The 20,263-nt window shown below is 39.0% G+C and overlaps 4 protein-coding genes across 5 annotated transcripts in view; 2 read left to right on the top strand and 2 right to left on the bottom strand.

Annotated features, from left to right (window-relative positions):
* LOC108050324 (short neuropeptide F) overlaps positions 1–10,384 on the top strand; it is a 39,557-nt gene extending 29,173 nt beyond the window's left edge. The window contains exons 2-5 of the mRNA XM_044459731.1: positions 7,823–7,967; positions 8,026–8,480; positions 8,816–9,043; positions 9,107–10,384. Coding sequence (XP_044315666.1) covers positions 7,859–7,967; positions 8,026–8,480; positions 8,816–9,043; positions 9,107–9,154 — 840 coding nt within the window. The 5' untranslated portion in view covers positions 7,823–7,858 and the 3' untranslated portion in view covers positions 9,155–10,384. The remainder of the gene's footprint in view (positions 1–7,822; positions 7,968–8,025; positions 8,481–8,815; positions 9,044–9,106) is intronic.
* A 1,463-nt stretch (positions 10,385–11,847) lies between these two features.
* On the bottom strand, positions 11,848–15,268 carry LOC108050329 (condensin complex subunit 2). Its single transcript, XM_017131961.2, has 3 exons — positions 14,702–15,268; positions 13,090–14,640; positions 11,848–12,915 (listed from the first exon to the last, which is right to left on the bottom strand). The coding sequence occupies exons 1-3, from the start codon at positions 15,008–15,010 to the stop codon at positions 12,571–12,573; spliced, it is 2,205 nt and encodes a 734-aa protein (XP_016987450.2). The 5' UTR covers positions 15,011–15,268; the 3' UTR covers positions 11,848–12,570.
* Positions 15,269–15,748: 480 nt separating this feature from the next.
* LOC108050327 (ovarian-specific serine/threonine-protein kinase Lok) lies at positions 15,749–18,807 on the top strand. 2 transcript variants are annotated; one of them, XM_017131957.2, is made up of 6 exons: positions 15,749–16,310; positions 16,399–16,556; positions 16,786–16,894; positions 16,975–17,415; positions 17,481–17,715; positions 17,777–18,807. In XM_017131957.2, exons 1-6 carry the CDS (start codon positions 16,124–16,126, stop codon positions 18,084–18,086), a joined length of 1,440 nt encoding a protein of 479 aa, XP_016987446.1. In that variant the 5' UTR covers positions 15,749–16,123; the 3' UTR covers positions 18,087–18,807. The 2 variants fall into 2 exon arrangements, with proteins under 2 accessions (XP_016987446.1, XP_016987447.1); XM_017131958.2 differs by having other exon boundaries at positions 15,753–16,259.
* Positions 18,753–20,251, bottom strand: LOC108050328 (protein valois). Its single transcript, XM_017131959.2, has 3 exons — positions 19,630–20,251; positions 19,200–19,576; positions 18,753–19,018 (listed from the first exon to the last, which is right to left on the bottom strand). The coding sequence occupies exons 1-3, from the start codon at positions 20,167–20,169 to the stop codon at positions 18,832–18,834; spliced, it is 1,104 nt and encodes a 367-aa protein (XP_016987448.1). The 5' UTR covers positions 20,170–20,251; the 3' UTR covers positions 18,753–18,831.
* Between the last annotated feature and the right edge of the window lie 12 nt (positions 20,252–20,263).

Genomic DNA, 20,263 nt, shown 5'->3' with positions numbered 1-20,263 from the left:
GTGGCTGCTATTTGCGTTTCGTTCGTACTAGTTCTCTTGGCGCCTACACACTTCCACGCCTTTCAGAACAGAATGCAAACATAAACCAGGACGTGGGAGGTGAATCCGAACGAGGACTATTCGAAAACAGCAGCTGCGTCCGTCGGAGTTTAATTAATGTCGGTGTGAAAAAAGCGTAACATTTAAACTCGCAGGGGAAAATCTTATTTGTTCTTAAAAGGCTATTTTTAAACTCTGGAAGTATTTTTAACAGGCATTTCAAAGGCGGATTGTAGCAGCACAAATATAATATAAGCATTGAAATAATATCAAATACAATATTTTTAGACATATGATGAACAAATTTTTTTTTTGTAATTAACAAAGATTTAATTATGACCAAACAATTTTGTAGTAATAAAACTATATTTAATATTAATGAAAATGGGTCAAAAATTTGATCAACGTTAAAATGAAAAAAATTTGAATGCAGATTTTTAGAGAATTACGAATCTTCAGAGGTATGCCACATTGGAATCGGATAAAATTTGATAAAGTTATGGACTTCGGAATTCCAGTTGTGGGCCACTTATTAACAACAATTCGGAAACTTGGAAATAAATGACATGAAAATGGGTCAAAAATTTGATCAACGTTAAAATGAAAATTTTGAATGCAGTTTTTTAGAGAATCAATCCACAAGTCTTTAGAGGTATGCCACTTTGGAATCGGATAAAATTTGAAAAAGTTATGGACTTCGGAATTCCAGTTGTGGGCCACTTATTAACAACAATTCGGACACTTGGAAATAAATCACATGAAAATGGGTCAAAAATTTGATCAACGTTAAAATGAAAATTTTGAATGCAGTTTTTTAGAGAATCAATCCACAAGTCTTTAGAGGTATGCCACTTTGGAATCGGATAAAATTTGATGAAGTTATGGACTTCGGAATTCCAGTTGTGGGCCACTTATTAACAACAATTCGGAAACTTGGAAATAAATGACATGAAAATGGGTCAAAAATTTGATCAACGTTAAAATGAAAATTTTGAATGCAGTTTTTTAGAGAATCAATCCACAAGTCTTTAGAGGTATACTACTTTGGATTCGGATAAAATTTGATAAAGTTATGGCCTTCGGAATTCCAGTTGTGGGCCACTTATTAACAACAATTCGGAAACTTGGAAATAAATGACATGAAAATGGGTCAAAAATTTGATCAACGTTAAAATGAAAATTTTGAATGCAGTTTTTTAGAGAATCAATCCACAAGTCTTTAGAGGTATGCCACTTTGGAATCGGATAAAATTTGATAAAGTTATGGACTTCGGAATTCCAGTTCTGGGCCACTTATTAACAACAATTCGGAAACTTGGAAATAAATGACATGAAAATGGGTCAAAAATTTGATCAACGTTTAAATGAAAATTTTGAATGCAGTTTTTTAGAGAATCAATCCACAAGTCTTTAGAGGTATACTACTTTGGATTCGGATAAAATTTGATAAAGTTATGGCCTTCGGAATTCCAGTTGTGGGCCACTTATTAACAACAATTCGGAAACTTGGAAATAAATGACATGAAAATGGGTCAAAAATTTGATCAACGTTAAAATGAAAATTTTGAATGCAGTTTTTTAGAGAATCAATCCACAAGTCTTTAGAGGTATGCCACTTTGGAATCGGATAAAATTTGATAAATTTATGGACTTCGGAATTCCAGTTGTGGACGGCCTATTAACAACAATTCGGAAACTTGGAAATAAATGACATGAAAATGGGTCAAAAATTTGATCAACGTTAAAATGAAAATTTTGAATGCATTTTTTTAGAGAATCAATCCACAAGTCTTTAGAGGTATGCCACTTTGGAATCGGATAAAATTTGATAAAGTTATGGACTTCGGAATTCCAGTTGTGGACCACCTATTAACAACAATTCGGAAACTTGGAAATAAATGACATGAAAATGGGTCAAAAATTTGATCAACGTTAAAATGAAAATTTTGAATGCAGTTTTTTAGAGAGTCAATCCACAAGTCTTTAGAGGTATGCCACTTTGGAATCGGATAAAATTTGAAAAAGTTATGGACTTCGGAATTCCAGTTGTGGGCCACCTATTAACAACAATTCGGAAACTTGGAAATAAATGACATGAAAATGGGTCAAAAATTTGATCAACGTTAAAATGAAAATTTTGAATGCAGTTTTTTAGAGAATCAATCCACAAGTCTTTAGAGGTATGCCACTTTGGAATCGGATAAAATTTGAAAAAGTTATGGACTTCGGAATTCCAGTTGTGGGCCACTTATTAACAACAATTCGGAAACTTGGAAATAAATGACATGAAAATGGGTCAAAAATTTGATCAACGTTAAAATGAAAATTTTGAATGCAGTTTTTTAGAGAATCAATCCACAAGTCTTTAGAGGTATGCCACTTTGGAATCGGATAAAATTTGATAAAGTTATGGACTTCGGAATTCCAGTTGTGGGCCACCTATTAACAACAATTCGGAAACTTGGAAATAAATGACATGAAAATGGGTCAAAAATTTGATCAACGTTAAAATGAAAATTTTGAATGCAGTTTTTTAGAGAATCAATCCACAAGTCTTTAGAGGTATGCCACTTTGGAATCGGATAAAATTTGATAAAGTTATGGACTTTGGAATTCCAGTTATGGGCCACTTATTAACAACAATTCGGAAACTTGGAAATAAATGACATTAAAATGGGTCAAAAATTTGATCAACGTTAAAATGAAAATTTTGAATGCAGTTTTTTAGAGAATCAATCCACAAGTCTTTAGAGGTATGCCACTTTGGAATCGGATAAAATTTGATAAATTTATGGACTTCGGAATTCCAGTTGTGGACGGCCTATTAACAACAATTCGGAAACTTGGAAATAAATGACATGAAAATGGGTCAAAAATTTGATCAACGTTAAAATGAAAATTTTGAATGCAGTTTTTTAGAGAATCAATCCACAAGTCTTTAGAGGTATGCCACTTTGGAATCGGATAAAATTTGATAAATTTATGGACTTCGGAATTCCAGTTGTGGACGGCCTATTAACAACAATTCGGAAACTTGGAAATAAATGACATGAAAATGGGTCAAAAATTTGATCAACGTTAAAATGAAAATTTTGAATGCAGTTTTTTAGAGAATCAATCCACAAGTCTTTAGAGGTATGCCACTTTGGAATCGGATAAAATTTGAAAAAGTTATGGGCTTCGGAATTCCAGTTGTGGGCCACTTATTAACAACAATTCGGAAACTTGGAAATAAATGACATGAAAATGGGTCAAAAATTTGATCAACGTTAAAATTAAAATTTTGAATGCAGTTTTTTAGAGAATCAATCCACAAGTCTTTAGAGGTATGCCACTTTGGAATCGGATAAAATTTGATAAAGTTATGGACTTCGGAATTCCAGTTGTGGACGGCCTATTAACAACAATTCGGAAACTTGGAAATAAATGACATGAAAATGGGTCAAAAATTTGATCAACGTTAAAATGAAAATTTTGAGTGCAGTTTTTTTAGAGAATCAATCCACAAGTCTTTAGAGGTATGCCACTTTGGAATCGGATAAAATTTGATAAAGTTATGGACTTTGGAATTCCAGTTATGGGCCACTTATTAACAACAATTCGGAAACTTGGAAATAAATGACATGAAAATGGGTCAAAAATTTGATCAACGTTAAAATGAAAATTTTGAATGCAGTTTTTTAGAGAATCAATCCACAAGTCTTTAGAGGTATGCCACTTTGGAATCGGATAAAATTTGATAAATTTATGGACTTCGGAATTCCAGTTGTGGACGGCCTATTAACAACAATTCGGAAACTTGGAAATAAATGACATGAAAATGGGTCAAAAATTTGATCAACGTTAAAATGAAAATTTTGAATGCAGTTTTTTAGAGAATCAATCCACAAGTCTTTAGAGGTATGCCACTTTGAAATCGGATAAAATTTGAAAAAGTTATGGACTTCGGAATTCCAGTTGTGGGCCACTTATTAACAACAATTCGGAAACTTGGAAATAAATGACATGAAAATGGCTCAAAAATTTGATCAACGTTAAAATGAAAATTTTGAATGCAGTTTTTTAGAGAATCAATCCACAAGTCTTTAGAGGTATGCCACTTTGGAATCGGATAAAATTTGATAAAGTTATGGACTTTGGAATTCCAGTTGTGGACGGCCTATTAACAACAATTCGGAAACTTGGAAATAAATGACATGAAAATGGGTCAAGAATTTGATCAATGTTAAAATGAAAAATTTGAATGCAGAATATTAACTATATTTATAATATCGAAAAGACAAAATATATTTTACTAATATTTTTTAGTTCCAGGCCTTTTTTATATTTTTTACAATTTATGACTGCCAATTTTACAAAGTAACAGCTAAATGTCAACCAATTTAATTTCATTAGTTATAAACATTTTTCGGGCACAAAAAACTAACCACATGGCTGGCCCACGACTAACAGAATGTGGCCAACAACAGGGCGTATGATTAACGCCGAAAAGCCACAAAGTAGGCAGCACAAAAACCACAAAATGTCAGGCAGCAACAACGGCAGCAAAGTCTCATCAAATATGTTGATAAAACACAAAAGATTACAAACAAGCAGGGTCTGGGAAAAAAAGGGTCCTAGGGGCAGCACCAGACCAGGACGAAGGACGAAGGCATCTAATGTGTTTGTCAAAACGTTTTAATGCCCTTTCTTGGGGATGGGGTCCCATAAAGCCAGCTAGATATTCCCTTTTTTCGGGCGATAGTTAAAGGCTGTGGGCTTGTAGGTTTGTGGGCAAGGGACCGACTGACCAGCCACAGATGACCTTTTTCGCACAGCGAAATAAAAATTGTTAAATAAAAGGGAAATAAAATTTGTGTGTCACACAAATAAGAGGAAAAAGGAGCCTCGTCAAAGTCTCGACATGAGCAAAAAACAACCTGTTGTGTGAGTGTGAGTGTGTGTGGGTGCTTTTGTGTATGAGTATGCGTGAGCGAAGGTCTGTGTTTTGGGGGCGTTAAATGTATTAGTTGGGCTATGCCCTAAAGGCTATTTAAACGTCGTCAATGTGTTTTTCACGCTTCGGTTCAGAAAATGTTTGGGGAAAAATCACACTACCCAACATGAAATAGAATAAAATAGGACAGCAAGCAAAAAACAATTTCTTTAAATATTAAAATTTTTTTTTGAATCTTTCTCCATTCTTGCACAAATATTTATATACTTATTTCATATGTTGAGGACTTCATTTCTGTTAATTATATAATAGGTTCAAATATATTATTATAAATGTATATTTCTACAGTATTTCTTCGGGTATATTTTAAAGTTGTATTTTAAAATATTGGCAGTTTGTTGTCAAGTGTATTTGGATGAACTGCTCGATGGGGCATTTATCAGGCCCTCGATGCTCAACAATGTGTTAATGGGATTGCTTATTATGTGTCAATCAAGCGTTATACTCAAACCAATTTAGGACCCCGAAAATATTCTTCTTGTCATGTACAATTTATTGGTTGACACATTGTTTTTTAAAGCCTGCTAAACTGTGATCTGGCTTTCAGTGGCCGACGAGCAAACGGCATATTCAAACGTAAATAGCATCATTATCTAGCAGATATCGCACAACTCATTCGTCATTCGTCAAAAAGCCAACAAGAAGGCGCCCTAGAGAGCGATGATAAATCACTTTCAATTTTGACAAACGTCCCAAATGTCGCGCAGTCTGGGGGCACATTTCATCGACCAGGCACCCACTCGCAAACACAGACAGATACCGAATTTCCATACCAAGTGGCCGGACTCCGCCAGGCAATTGGCCAACGCTTCCGCCCAACAAATCACTCTCCGGCGGACATTTCCGAGATATCATTGGCCAAAACGAGAGAAAGCAAGAAAAGGGGAAAGCGAAAGTCAATTCGATTAAGGCTTGGACAGACATCAGACAAGATGGATGGCTGGGAACTGGGAACTGGGCGAATGGTAAATCATATAGCCGGCATATTTATGCCATTATGTGGAAATTCAAGGATTAAGGAACCTACTTTCTAAGTCTTTAATTCGAAGAAGTCTCCAAGTTCCAAGTCCCTGTACTTATTGTTAAATTTATCTGTAGCATTATTATTCGGGTATACAATAACTTTTTTAAGGAATAACATATTATTAATAGCAAATATTTTTTCTAGTTCTTTAAGATTTCTCCGTTGACAACCTACTTTAATTTTAACATGAACACTCTCGACGTTAAAGCCTAAGAGTATAAATCTGAGAATTCTTTTTAAACGAATTTCCTAATTTAAAAGTCAACCTTTTCTTCATAATTCAAATAAATAATTAAATTGGCTGTTAAAGGTACTCGAATTATCTAGTTATTAGCCACCATGGAACGTGCCCCTTGCCTTAACTACATTTCAATTTCCGGCTTGCGTTGCTGACATCACGTATACGCAGGCTATCACGTATACGACAAGTTGCATCGCCAGCCATCCACAGCCAGCTCCTAAGAAAATATTTCGCCAGCACTTAACGCTCCAAGCTGTCTTCCTTTTCGACGATGCTGTTGCAAAGGCTTAACTTTCAACTTCCGCCTGAAACGACAGGAAGAAAAAAAAAGTCCAAAAACAAAAGATGAAATTTCAACCCCATTTGGGGGAAAGTGTCTCTTTCTGTTGAGAGACTGCTGTGCATAATGTTGCATCCTCATTGCAGGCTATTGTTCAGACACTCCTCATCACAAGGACTTCATTTTTTCCTTGCCTTCGGGGTGCTGCCCTCGAGGTAAGCCATCTATCAGCATCCTGACTGGATTCATCAAAACTCAACCCTACAGTTGCAATTCCACATCCCTTTTCCTTCGTCTCACTTTAACCAACGTCTATGTGTGTTTTCTCTTATAAATAATTCAATTGCCATTTTCCTGGCCTTATTCTTTTTTCTGTAAAATGAACATATGACGCCTGAAGCGAATTACAATGAGCGAAGGGTCTTAGATATCATATGAAATGCATGAGGGCCCTTTGCTTTGTCTAGCTCATGTCTATGTTGGGCGGAAAATAAAAATTGCAGTTCTATTGATTATTTTAAATTGTTAATAATGGGAAATCCTTTTTCTACCCGACCATTAGGCAAGCCATTAACCCATGACATCATTTGGTAAAATATATAAATTTCTATAAAAAAAATGGTGGCAACTAATGGTGGCATTGGCGCAGCTGTTGGGTTTTTCTGGTATCTAACCTTTCGATGGCTTTAACAATTTGCGAACAAAAAAGCATTGAAAATGTTCGAATATGCGGCCCATTCAGGTGCAGTCATGAATAATTTTCGTTCATAAATTGCAATGCAGTGGACAAAATATGGTTTTCACTAGCAAAAAAATGTAAAGCAACCTTCGATTTCAATGTTCACCTAACCTTTTGTGTGGACACTGCAATTGGAACAAGACTTATATTTAAAATACACACTCATATATTGTAAATGTTTGATACTTGTTACTTATTTCTGGTTGACAAATGAAAAGAAAAGGATGCAATACGTTTGCAGTAAACGAAAATCTATAGTTACAGTCAAACGAATAGATCTTAACAATGTGCTGGAAAATTCAAAAATGAATTCAACACATCTTAATTTTAAAATAGTTACCTACAATCGAATTTTTTTCTAAGCTCTTATGTACTACAAAAGTGAAGTGAAGACTTAAATTCTGTGCTTTTGTATTAGATTTAGAATTCTCAGAGATATTTCTTTGACCACAACTGTGAAGACTGTATTTGTAATCTCTCATCTTTACTCTCCTTCCTTACAGTTTCTCATCAACGCAAGGCAAGCGCTATAAGTAGAAATGTTTCATTTGAAGCCCCAACTGAGTCAAGGCTGTGCCCTGGCCCTCATAATCCTGGTGGCTCTCCAGATGCAGCAGCCCGCCCAGGCGGAGCTGTCCCCAGTTCAAGGTGACCATCCCATGCATTCGTCAGTGGTTCAGCAATCCTCTAAAGACTTCTTTTGTAGGCACTCCGCTGAGCAATCTATATGATAATCTGCTGCAGCGTGAATACGCCGGTCCCGTGGTCTTTCCCAATCACCAGGTGGAACGCAAGGCCCAACGTTCGCCCTCATTGCGCCTCCGGTTTGGACGCAGTGATCCGGACATGCTGAACAACATTGTGGAGAAGCGTTGGTTCGGCGATGTCAACCAGAAGCCCATCAGGTCGCCCTCGCTGCGCCTGCGATTCGGCAGGCGGGATCCCAACTTGCCCCAGATGCGTCGCACCGCCTACGATGACCTGCTGGAGCGGGAGCTGACCCTCAATAGCCAGCAGCAGCAGCAGTTGGGTTCCGAGGGCGACTCCGATCTGGGCGCCGACTACGATGGCCTCTACGAGCGGGTGGTGCGAAAGCCACAGCGTCTTCGCTGGGGACGCAGTGTGCCCCAGTTCGAGGCAAACAGTGCCGACAATGAACAGGTAATTTAATTTATACTACAAAGTAAAAAAAAATTACACACCTTATTTAAAATGCATAAATTTTTTAATATACTAAACAAGAATTAAAGATTAATTGAAAGTACTCAAAAGCAAGGCCTAGAAATGTTTTACCAAAATATATAAATAAAATGTTTAGGTTTCAAATTTTAGGAAAAAATTACAAAATAAAATTTTTTTACGAAATCAAACAGATGCGGCCTTCTTTTAAAATGTTTTTAATAAAAATGTAAATCCAATATCTTTAAAGGGCCAGGGTCTATTTTACAGAATAAGAGATTTAATTCATTTTAAATCACTATTATTTTTTTTTCCAGCTGGAACGCTCGCAGTTGTACAACTCTCTGTTGAACTCGCAGAAAATGCGCCGCATGCTCATGGCCCTGCAGCAGTACGAATCGCCCGAGAATGTGGCCAGTTATGCCAACGATGAGGATACCGATGCGGATCTGGAGGAGAACACATCCGAGTTCCAGCGAGAGGCCCGTAAGCCGATGCGTTTGCGATGGGGCCGAAGCACTGGCAAAGCTCCCTCTCAACAGAAGGTAGGGTTCAAAACCTACAAAACATATATTCCCCTTTATACAGAACTCTTTCTAAAAACTCAGCACACTCCGGAGGAAACTTCATCGGTCCCGCCCAAGACACAGAACTAAATTATTGAATATAGCCATGTGAAGGAACTGCAGGAGAATGGAAACAATTAAAAGAAATCGGAAGCAAGCTACACGGTCAATATCCAATGCCAAAAAAGATACAGAAACATATTAAACCCAAGTCAGATAAAGTTTTTGAAAGCATTTTTGAGAGGCGCAGGAAGAAATGGGCTATGAAATACATACTAATGAACATATATCTTATATATATACACATATGGTTAACTATTTATGTGTAACTTTTGGTTTTGGGCAACTTAAAAATAAAACCAAAACTTACATAAATATTTTTTCCGTTAACTTTAACAATGCGCAGGTAATACAAGGTAAAACAACAATATCGACTACAAGTAAATTGAAGTATTTGTTAATTTTCAGTAACTTCATTTTGAGTTTCAATTGAACAAAAAGTTTCAAAATATTTCCAATTATTTAATTATGTTTAATAAGTTAAAAAGTTTGGAGTATGTATCAGCATCAACTCATCAAAATTGTATGGCCTCTTTATTCCTAATATGCTCAATTAAACAACTTTAAAATTATTCGATGCCCCCAAAAACTTTTAGACTCAATGTATATACAAAAAAAAATTATGAAACCTTTTAAAATAGCGCAAATTTGTTAGAATAACACTTAAACTCTATACAAAAAACATTATTCTATTAATGAAAAACTTCTTGATTTCTAAACTTGTAAGCGAATTTCGATTTAATGTTACGATGGAAGTGTTTGAAAAACATAGAGGCCCCCGAAAGCTGTATTACGGTAACACTTGTTATATTATGTGTGCTACAAATTATAAATATATGTATATCAACTATTATATTATACGACTATATATATACGATGAACATTGTCTATTGAAATTTTATTGATGTACTTTAATAAAAGGAGAAATCAATTACAAAGCAAACAAGCATAAAGCTGAATGTTGTTAGAACACTTTTGTATATTTAATTTACACCATCATTGAAATTATTGTTTACCAAACAAAAATATGATAAAGAAAATACACTTTGTGGTAAAATCCATATCCCGCTGACTGCAATTTTCCGATGAAAATTGTCAAAACCGTTTCCTGCGATATATATCAGTATATACGCAAATATACCTTTTAATAAATGTTATATCATGAATGTAAATAAAAGAGCAGGAATAATTAATGAAAAGCAAACATATTTTACTCGATCTATGCTACAAATAAATAACTCAGATGGAGTAAAAATCAAACCATTTTCTTTCTTAATAATAGAATAAATTTGATGAGGTTCTTGTGTTTTTATATGCCAAAAGTTTATTACTGCTATTTCCCTTTCTTTTTAAAACTTTTCGAAATTACTGGTAGAAAGTGTTTTCCAACTTTTCCTGAAGGTTTTCCTGCATACAGCTCACCGATCCACTAGAACTGGCAACAATTATAAACCTAGGAACCCACAGAGTATGCAAACTGTTGTCATAATGGGATTAAGCAACAAATGTGAGGAAATTAAACCGAGACCAAACAAGAAACAAAAAACTCTGATGAGAATGGCAGCTGCGAATGGGTTGGAGAATTATCATGGCCAAAGTCAAATAATCCGCCAGGAGGCAAGGACATTTGGCCTCCCACCTGTTGTGTGATGACAGCCATTAACTTTATCCTCCAACCGCCCTGTTTCACCAGGTAGTCGTTGTTGATGTTTGTTTTGATAATTAACTTTTCAACTCCTAATGTACGGGAATGTGTGTTAGCTGAAATTGCTCTACTCCCTACATGAAACATATTATTCCAGTTAATTGCATGCAGCATTGAAAATTCAACACGAAAATGCACTTTATGAGGATAACATTTTTGTGGGTGGTAAAAGAGTTTATTTTTGGCTGTGGAAAGATTGCATATTCTAAATGCATGGCTCTCAAATTATTTAACAACAGCATCAGGTAATAAAGCTAAATTTGAAACGTTATAATTTTTTGGAAACTGAAAACTATAAATAGGAAAATATATTACTAGGAAACTATTTGAAGAATATTGTATGTTGATTTTTGGAAGTTAAATTTGCTTAATACGATAAATTACAATATTCACTGCATCACTGAACTTAAACCTATTTAAAGGATCCTTTTTATAATTAAGTTTCAGGCTTAAAATTGGCTACTAGTTTAAACTAAACAGCAAGCTCAGTAAATTGAATTGGAAATCATTTAGATTCAACCGCTGAAATTTCAAAAGGATAAAAAGGAAAGCAGGAAAAACATTTGGGCTGAAACTTTATTTCCTGTGTCATTTGCTAATGTCAAAAGTTTTGTGAAAATGTCTTTAAACGATCCATCTGAACAAAAACATCATTTGTTGGGTCGCATATGTACGGAGTGTAATCAGTATAACGCCCAACGTTACTCAGTACTCGGCAAATATTTATGCAAATAATATGCAATTACACACACACGCAAGCGGCACCTAAAAGCGTTCTGTAAACACCGAACTTTTCTAACAAACACAAACACACCGGCAGCCAACACACACATATGTGTCCCACATACACAGATGCACTGGAAAATCCTCTTCAGGAGGCGACAAAACCCACTTGCAACTAAAAAAGGCGGAAAAAAAACCTTGCGCTTTAAATTTACAATTCCGTATACTTACACTGAGAAAATGTTGTACTTCTTATCATAAAATAAAAAGTACAAATAAAACAAATTAGGCAGAGTTCGATTACAAAAGGTTTTTTCACATCGTTTTATTTACTTTTAAAAACCAGTCGTTTAAAGTCGTAACAAAAAGGATTGAAAAGTTTTAAAGATATAAGTCAGCAGCGACTTTCAACTTTATAACCGAATTCGCCAGTTTCTGTGAATTGTAGAATTGGTTATTTTAAGTTATGAGGAAATAATCAAAACAATTTCTGCCAGTGTGCACTGATACGAGTATGCAAATGAAAGAGCAACAGAAATGGAAAACAATGTCTGAGCCGCCAGCACAACATAAACAGCCAAAACTAATGCGAAAGTTTTAATTCTTTCATCTGGAAAAAGAGTTGGTAGGCGATATGATGTTTGGAATACAGCATATATAGTTAAAGCAAACATAATTCGGTTTAAGGACTTGCCATTTATCATACAAAAATTATTGCCAATTATTGCAAATTAGTAAATAATAATTATCCTTTTAAAATGTTGCATAAAAACATTCTCTAAATTATTTTATTTTGTTATTTATTAAATAATTTATAAAATCATAGTTCACCAGAACCTTGCTTCGTTTATTTATAAAATATGTGATTCGACTGGGCTGTAGGTATTTCTTTGGGGAATACTGATACGAGTTACGTTTACTAAGTTACAATAAAAGATAAGAGATTGAGGGATAGCCGTGCAACAATGGTGTTTTAACATTGATAATAGACAACTTAAATGATAGTTATTACATGAATTTAATCCAAGACTTGCCGGATCTGAAAATCCTCTAAATTTTCTTGTGGTATAAGGCGCAATTTCATATCGTTGGCCAAATGTAGAACAGCATAAAAGGCTACCGATGGTGACAGCGAATCGGCCATTTTGGTGGTTAGTAGGTTGGGCAGCTTGGTGTACACCTCCTGGAAACTCGCCACACCCTTTGAATAATCTTCGTCCTTTTTCTTTGGATGCGAAGGTATCGTCTCCTCAGGGACATCTGTTAGCAATTGTTTTTGTATAAGGGAATTGCAGGACTTTTTCAGGCTCTTCATGTCTATCACCTTGGCTCGCTTTGCGAATGGAACAATTACTTTGGCAACCTAGAAATAATAGATAATAAATAATATATGTCAGTTCGCTTTAGTACATTGAGCTAAGCATACATTTTATATTAATTTTTTTGAAATTATATTGATTTTACTGATTGGTTAAAGTTTTAACAAACAATGTTTGACTTAAGATAATTAAGGTTTTCCATTGATTGGAAGACTCACCTGCGAAGGCGCACCCACGAACTCTGTGCCAATCTCGAAGAATGTGTTATTGCAGGTGGCATTCATTTGGGTAAGACCCATCTCGCCCGCGTCCACATCCATCATGCCTTCGGCCCCTTGTTCGGCGGCAATCGCCGCAATAACGCTCACGTTGGCGGGAACAGCGTCGGTGAAGTGCTCATTGTTGAATAGCTCCTGATCGTTGTCTTCATCGTGATGGATGTCAGCTCCCATGTCAATGCCAAGATCTCCGCCCTCGTCCGAATCAGGCTCCCCCGCACGCTGCGATACCTTTATGCTAGGCGCCGATTCGTATTTGAAGAAATAGTCTGGGTCCAAGTTGAATTTGGTGGGCAGTATAAGTTTTCGGGGGTCCCACTTCTTCTGGAAGTTTACGCGGCGCTGCCTAATAGATGTATCCAGTGGTTGAAAGAAGTTCTCCGTCACATTGCCGTAATCTACGGCCTTTGCACGACGATTGGTGGTAAGATGCGTCGATTTCTTCGGTCGCTGACTGCGAACGGGCTGAGCATCCGCCTGACCAGTGGTCTGGGAAAATGTACTGCGCGGTCGGGTGCGCTTGAACTTCCAGTGGGAGGGTCCAGCCCAAAACTGGGAGATCTGCTCCATTGGCCTGTATGAGTACTCCAGCTTGGAGTTTCCATCTACCGGTCGCAAGTCCTCGATGAACTCTGTCTGCTTCCGCAGTCGGCGGCAATTGTTGATCACCATTTGCTCCTCGGTGGTGAGCTCTTCGAGCTCATTGGAGTCCACCTCCAGGACCAGGGGCGGTGGTCCATCCAAGTCCGGCATGGGTTCACACTCGGCATTGATGTCGAAGGCCATGGATATCTCATTTACGCACATATCGTCAGCATTATCTAGACCCTCATCATGCTGGTCGTCATCCAACGTGGGCTCTGCAGGCTTGTCGTTCGACGCCTTAGGATTAGGTGCACTTGTGATGATGTAGCCCGTGTGCAGAGGGCGCAGATTCAATCTTTCAGCATTGTTTAGAAGTTTGCGCATCCAGGCGCAGCCCACCAGCGACTCAGCTGGCCACTCCTCCATGTCTGCGTTGAGAGTAGTGTGATCCTGGACCTCCTCGGCGGACTCTTGACTGTCCCAGAATCTGTAGGTTGTGCGCAGACGCAACTCGGAATCTGAACTGGGTAGAATATTGTGCATCAGGCGATTTGATGCGTTGATGGAGCCCACTGTAGAGTTTAGTTTGCCAAAGACAGGATCCTGCAACGGTGCCGTATCCAGGCGGCTGTTCAGCGTGTCCTTGTTCTTGGTCACGGTGGACACATTCTTCTTTTGTCTCTTTGGCTTTGGTGCAGCTTCTTTTTGGGCCTGATCCGCCGCATTTTGCCCTTCGCCAGCCGTCTGATCACCTGGTGGCCCATCATCATCCTCGGCAGCGTTTAATTGTTTATCTGTGAGAGTGCGGGCACTTAAGCCAGCTGAAATGCGCATGGCATCCAGGTAGATGGAGTCCACCCGCAGTCCGTAGACCTTAGAAGAGGCCTCCAGCGAAGATCCCGCCATCTGGAGTGAAAACAAACGATTTTAGTGGGGTTCTACATAGTTTGGATTTACGCAAACCCACCTTGAAATTGCCCATCCGCTTGTGATGGTGCTCCAGCAGGTTGGCTAGCGAATCGATGAGCGTAAGGTTCCAGGCGTTGTCCTTGCTCAACTTATTGCCATTGTAGATCTCCAGGCAATTGCGGATGGTCTCGTTGTCCTCGATGGACTCCTGGGTACTTTGGCGCTGCTGCTGGAGTAGCGTGCGCCGGCGGGCTTCCCGCCTTTCAGCCTCGTCGTCGTTCAGCGGGGTCATCATACGGGACACGCCCTCGTGGTAACTGCCCACCGCGGAACGCCGAAGCGGAGTCTCCAAACGCGGCAGGGTCATCTTTCCGGATAAATGTGAGGAAACAGGAAATCCGGAACTGCTAGCCAAGGGAAATCAGGTTGCCGGAGGCTAGTGTTTCTAGGCCACCCTGGTCAACACGAAAAGGCACTGGTTTCTTTTAACAGGCAGCGAAATTTTACAATTTTCGACAAACGTTTGTTTTTGATTTGTTGATTGTATTTTTCCTATTTCTTATTCTGCGCTGGTATTAGTACTAGTTTACAGTTTCTTTCAAACGACGCCGCAATTTAGGGCTGCATAACGATTGCAATTTCAGTGTTGTAAAACATTAAAGAGATGGCGAGATATCTGGAAAATAATAGCGGGAAAAAAGCTAAAAAAGTTTGCTTAGATCCAATTTGTTGCGCTATATATATAACATTTTCAAAGTATTTTATATTAGTTTCCTTGTGAAAAAACCAACAAATGACCGCAAGAAACAATTACAAAAACAGTATTAAAATCATAAAACAATTTATTATTTGTAGTGCTGAAAAACGTCTGAAAATGAACTGGAACTACAAAGTAGCAGAACCAGGGCTAGAGACTTACAAAATACGTTAAAATACCAAGTTAAATTCAAAATAGATACTTGGATTTCTTCCAATTGTCAAGATGCTGTTGACATAAATGTTAACAACAAACAGAATAAATAAATCGAAAGCCACGTCCATCATAACGCATATCGTTCTATCGATAATCGAATGCATTTGGCAACACTAGCACTATATCCCTGGAACGCGGCAACTCTCACACACACAGTCTTAAAACTTTGAGTCCGTCGCGCAGTTCGCATCCATGTCGTGATTATTGTCACTTTTCGTTGTTTTTGTATGAGAAACTTAAAATAATCCTTTGCCAGCGCTGTGCGACAAGCTCGATGTAATCGAATAGCGCATAGAAAACGCTAAGCAGGCAGAAAATCTACAGGATATATAACTTTACCGTCGTTCACATACTGTGTGTGTGTTTTTGACTGAGCCTGTGGTGGTGGCCGAATAACTGGACATTCCGAATTTGCGCAGTTTTCGCGAAACTTAACGGGCTTTCAAGTTCGAATTACGGAACTACCGAGTTGCGACGTTGCGAATTATAGAAATTTACGGAGAAGACATGGCACGCGACACCCAAGGAACTCAGGGAACCCAAAGTCAGGCCTCCAATATCTGGACGCAAGTGGAGAGCCAGCCGATGGAGAAAATCGTCTGGGGACGATTGTACGGAAAAAATATTAAAATCAAATCGTTGGGTACGAGCTCGAAATACCGAATTCTTTATACGCATTCGTCCTTTTCTGTTGGTAACCAAATTTCCTGCCTGTTTTGTGTTTTAATCCTTTGTCCAAAGCACTTATTAGTAATAATGTTTCCAACTTGAACGGATTTCAGATCTCAACAATGACGAGTTCACCGCAGGACGAGGGGAGGCCAACGATTTGATTCTCACACTCAACGATTTGCCCGAAAAAATCCTGACGCGCATTTCGAAGGTGCATTTTATCATCAAGCGGGCAAATTGCGAGCTTACCAATCCAGTTTACATTCAGGTAGGTGGGAATCTAAAACGAAAATTGGGGATATAACCTTGAACATTCTTAAAAAATATAACAAAATGGGCATATATTAATTAACTCGGTTATAAAGTATATAAACGAGAATCTACATGGATGGCTTTTACAATTTGCCAGATTTTTGCTTACCATCACTCCCATTTTCTCCAGATTTATCAACGGAAATTCCTCAATGTAATAACCTTTGTTTCCACACATTTCTCAGGATCTCTCACGCAACGGGACCTTTGTGAATAATGAAAAAATTGGAACAAACAAGATGCGGATCCTGAAGAACGACGATGTAATTTCCCTATCCCACCCCACCTACAAAGGTAAGCCATCGGCAAACAGGTATAGAAACCTGTAGAGATTCGCATGTAATTCAATGTTTTGCACCTGCCTCCTTTTGTAGCCTTTGTATTCAAGGATCTCAGCCCAAACGAGTCGGTCGGCCTGCCCGAGGAGATTAACAAGGCGTATTATGTTAACAAAAAGTTAGGATCTGGAGCTTACGGCCTAGTCCGTCTTGTATACGATACCCGGACTTGCCAGCAGTTTGCTATGAAGATAGTAAAGAAAAATATGCTGTCTGGCAGTGCGCGCCCCAGTACAAATTTCAGCGATCCCGATCGGGTGTTAAATGAGGCAAAGATCATGAAGAATCTATCCCATCCGTGTGTGGTTCGCATGCACGACATCGTAGACAAACCCGACTCAGTCTACATGGTGCTGGAGTTTATGCGGGGCGGTGACTTACTCAACCGGATCATCAGCAACAAGCTGCTGAGCGAGGATACTTCTAAGCTTTACTTTTACCAAATGTGCCATGCCGTAAAGTACCTTCATGATCGAGGTAAACCTTGTTTTATATTATTTTACTTCGATAAGTGAATTGCTAATTTATTTTGTATTTGTTAGGTATAACACATCGCGACTTGAAACCTGACAATGTGTTGCTAGAGACCAACGACGAGGAGACCCTGCTGAAGGTCTCCGATTTCGGGCTGAGCAAGTTTGTGCAGAAGGACTCGGTGATGCGGACTCTCTGCGGCACTCCGCTCTATGTGGCTCCTGAGGTGTTGATAACCGGCGGTCGCGAAGCCTACACCCGAAAAGTAGACATATGGAGCTTGGGCGTAGTGCTTTTTACTTGGTAAGTAAATTGGAACTATTATTAGGAGAATATGAAATATTAATTTACTTATTTGTTTCAGTCTGAGTGGCACTCTGCCATTTTCAGACGAGTACGGAACTCCAGCAGCCCAGCAGATTAAGAAGGGCAGGTTTGCCTACGGACATCCTGCATGGAAGCGTGTCTCGCAGCGCGCCAAGCTGCTGATCAACCAAATGCTCATTGTGGATCCCGAAAGGCGACCCTCAATCGATGACGTCCTGCAGTGCAGCTGGCTGCGGGATGCGCAAATGCTGCAGAAGGCTAAGGGGCTGATGAAGCTCGAGAGCATGGAGATCGAGGAGGAGGAGAATAACTTTCTCGAACCGCCCACCAAGCGATCGCGACGTTAACTCTCGTTTCTAAAATTCAATCGTTGATGCCTAAAGGTCGAGGCGTGAAAAGGTTTTAATTTTCTGGAAAAATTAAGCGATAACATTTTTCCCAAACCGCCGACACCGCCGCCTTTGAGTGTATTGGCTATTCAAGTATTTTTTTGCGGTTGTTTATTTTTACGTGTTGTCTAGTGTAAGTTTCATCATGCCTGAGTACTCTTGTTAAACTGCATTTATTTCTTGGCATTTCATTCACAATTACTTTAAGCTTCTTATCGATCTGAATTCTACCATTCCATTGGAATATAATTACGAGTAATTTAATTTGACTCTTCAGCGAACCATTGAGCCTTTTAAAATAAAGCAATGGAATTTGTTCAAGTAATATTATTTCTTGTGTTTATATTTTATTAATTAGGAGGGTTAAACAAATCTTTTAAAGCTTCTTCTTAAAGTGGCCATGAAAATAATGTATCGAGGCACTTAACTATGGCAACATCGCTTGCTTTAAACATTTAGTCAAATTCAAATCAAATTCAAACAAATGGTTTAATATAAAAATACAAAAAGTATTTTCAGCGTCAAGATAGTTGTTTTCACAATTTATTTGGAAGTCATTTTACGTCTACTTATATATTAATAGAGGTATATAACAAATGTATAAGCTAAAGTCATAGCACCTCATTCAGGTCAAGCATAAAGAAAATATAGCTTTAATAAAATTAAATGCAAAAAAAAACAAGAAAATTGATCTCCAGCTAAATTACTTTATCGAATGTGTCACCATTTTGCGGCCATGTCCGATGGTGACGAGGGTGCTTTCATCAGTCCAAACGGCATCCGTGGTGCGAGAGTGAGTGTCCTGGTGCGTGTAGATGAACTCATGGCCCGCCTGCACATTGGCCACTTTCACTGAAGAAGGAAAATTGCTCATGGCGGTCAGATAGGGCCTAGAAATAATAAGAGAATGTTTAAAAAGTGATTACTAATGACAACAAATCCTATAGCCATTATTAGGGCACTAGCATTTTCAATTTACTATTACAATACATGGTTAGTATATGCGATTAACTTATTTACTTAATAATGAAATCTTAAATTCTGTTTTTGAAAGCATTTAAAAAAACTTACCCATTTATTAAAAGTTGCGAGACGTGTCCCTTGTCAAAGTACTCTCGAGATTCCACCAGTTTCCGCGGCACTCGGATGTCCAGAGTATAAACCTTTCCGTCATAGTCGCCGAGATAAAGGTTATTGTCACCCTGAAGCTCCGTGGAAGCAGCCCAGGCGGCGCACGTGAAGCTCAGCAGATGACTGGAGTCTGCGTACAGGCACGTAGAAGACGGAGCCGCTGCCCTGACATCCCAGAGGAGGGCACTTCCACCGCGATCACAGGTCACAAACTTATCGACCGAGGCTGAGGGTGTGCTTAGGCCGGTCAACTTATCCGTGTGCGAGGTGCGTGAATGGTAGGAGCACTCCAGATCTGCACCCGAAAGATCCCAGACCTGTAACAAAGTTCTCTTTAATTCTGATCTTCAAACACCTATTGCATACATACATTGAGTGTGCCATCAGCTGAGGCGGTGACGGCTCTTCGGGTATCCGCCTTGAAGACGTTCAGCTGGCTAATGGGCGTCGGATGGGCGCTGGACTCGCCCACGAGAAAGAGGCAGAAGGGCGACTGCGGATTGCGCACCTTGGAGTAAGTGGACCAGGCCTGGAGGCGTGTATCGCCGAGGGCCACCAATAGGACATCATTTTCGGCATATCGAAGCAGGTTCACCGTGTGATCCGCCTGCAGCTTGAAGTCAGCGGTATCCACAGTCATGTGGTTCATATGGCTGCGTCCGTAGCCAAAGAACATGCCCCACCAGTGGCGTCCTTCGCGTCGGTTGGTGGCCAGTGCCACTTGGTTGTGCTCATTGATGGCAATACTGTCCCAGCAGTCGTGGAGTCGCGGCGACAAGTTCTCCAGGCGGGCATTCAGATCCGCAACGTTGAGATTCGGGTACTCCAGGTTCCCGGCCAGCTCCAGAGCCGGCGGTGGTTGGTGGGTAACCGGAGTAAGGTAAACCTCCGAGCTGCGTTGCGGAAACATGTCCTTTGGGTCTATATGTACGGAAAAAACAAATTATTTGAAAAACGACGGAGGGAACACACAGCGTGCCGGCTAGGGAGGAGTAAAGGTAAGA

The sequence above is a fragment of the Drosophila rhopaloa genome, unplaced genomic scaffold, assembly GCF_018152115.1.
Source record: "Drosophila rhopaloa isolate 14029-0021.01 unplaced genomic scaffold, ASM1815211v1 contig_2, whole genome shotgun sequence".
NCBI lineage: Eukaryota > Metazoa > Arthropoda > Insecta > Diptera > Drosophilidae > Drosophila > Drosophila rhopaloa.
The sequence above is the reverse complement of the archived record's forward strand: the minus strand, read 5'-3'. Positions and strand labels throughout refer to the sequence as shown.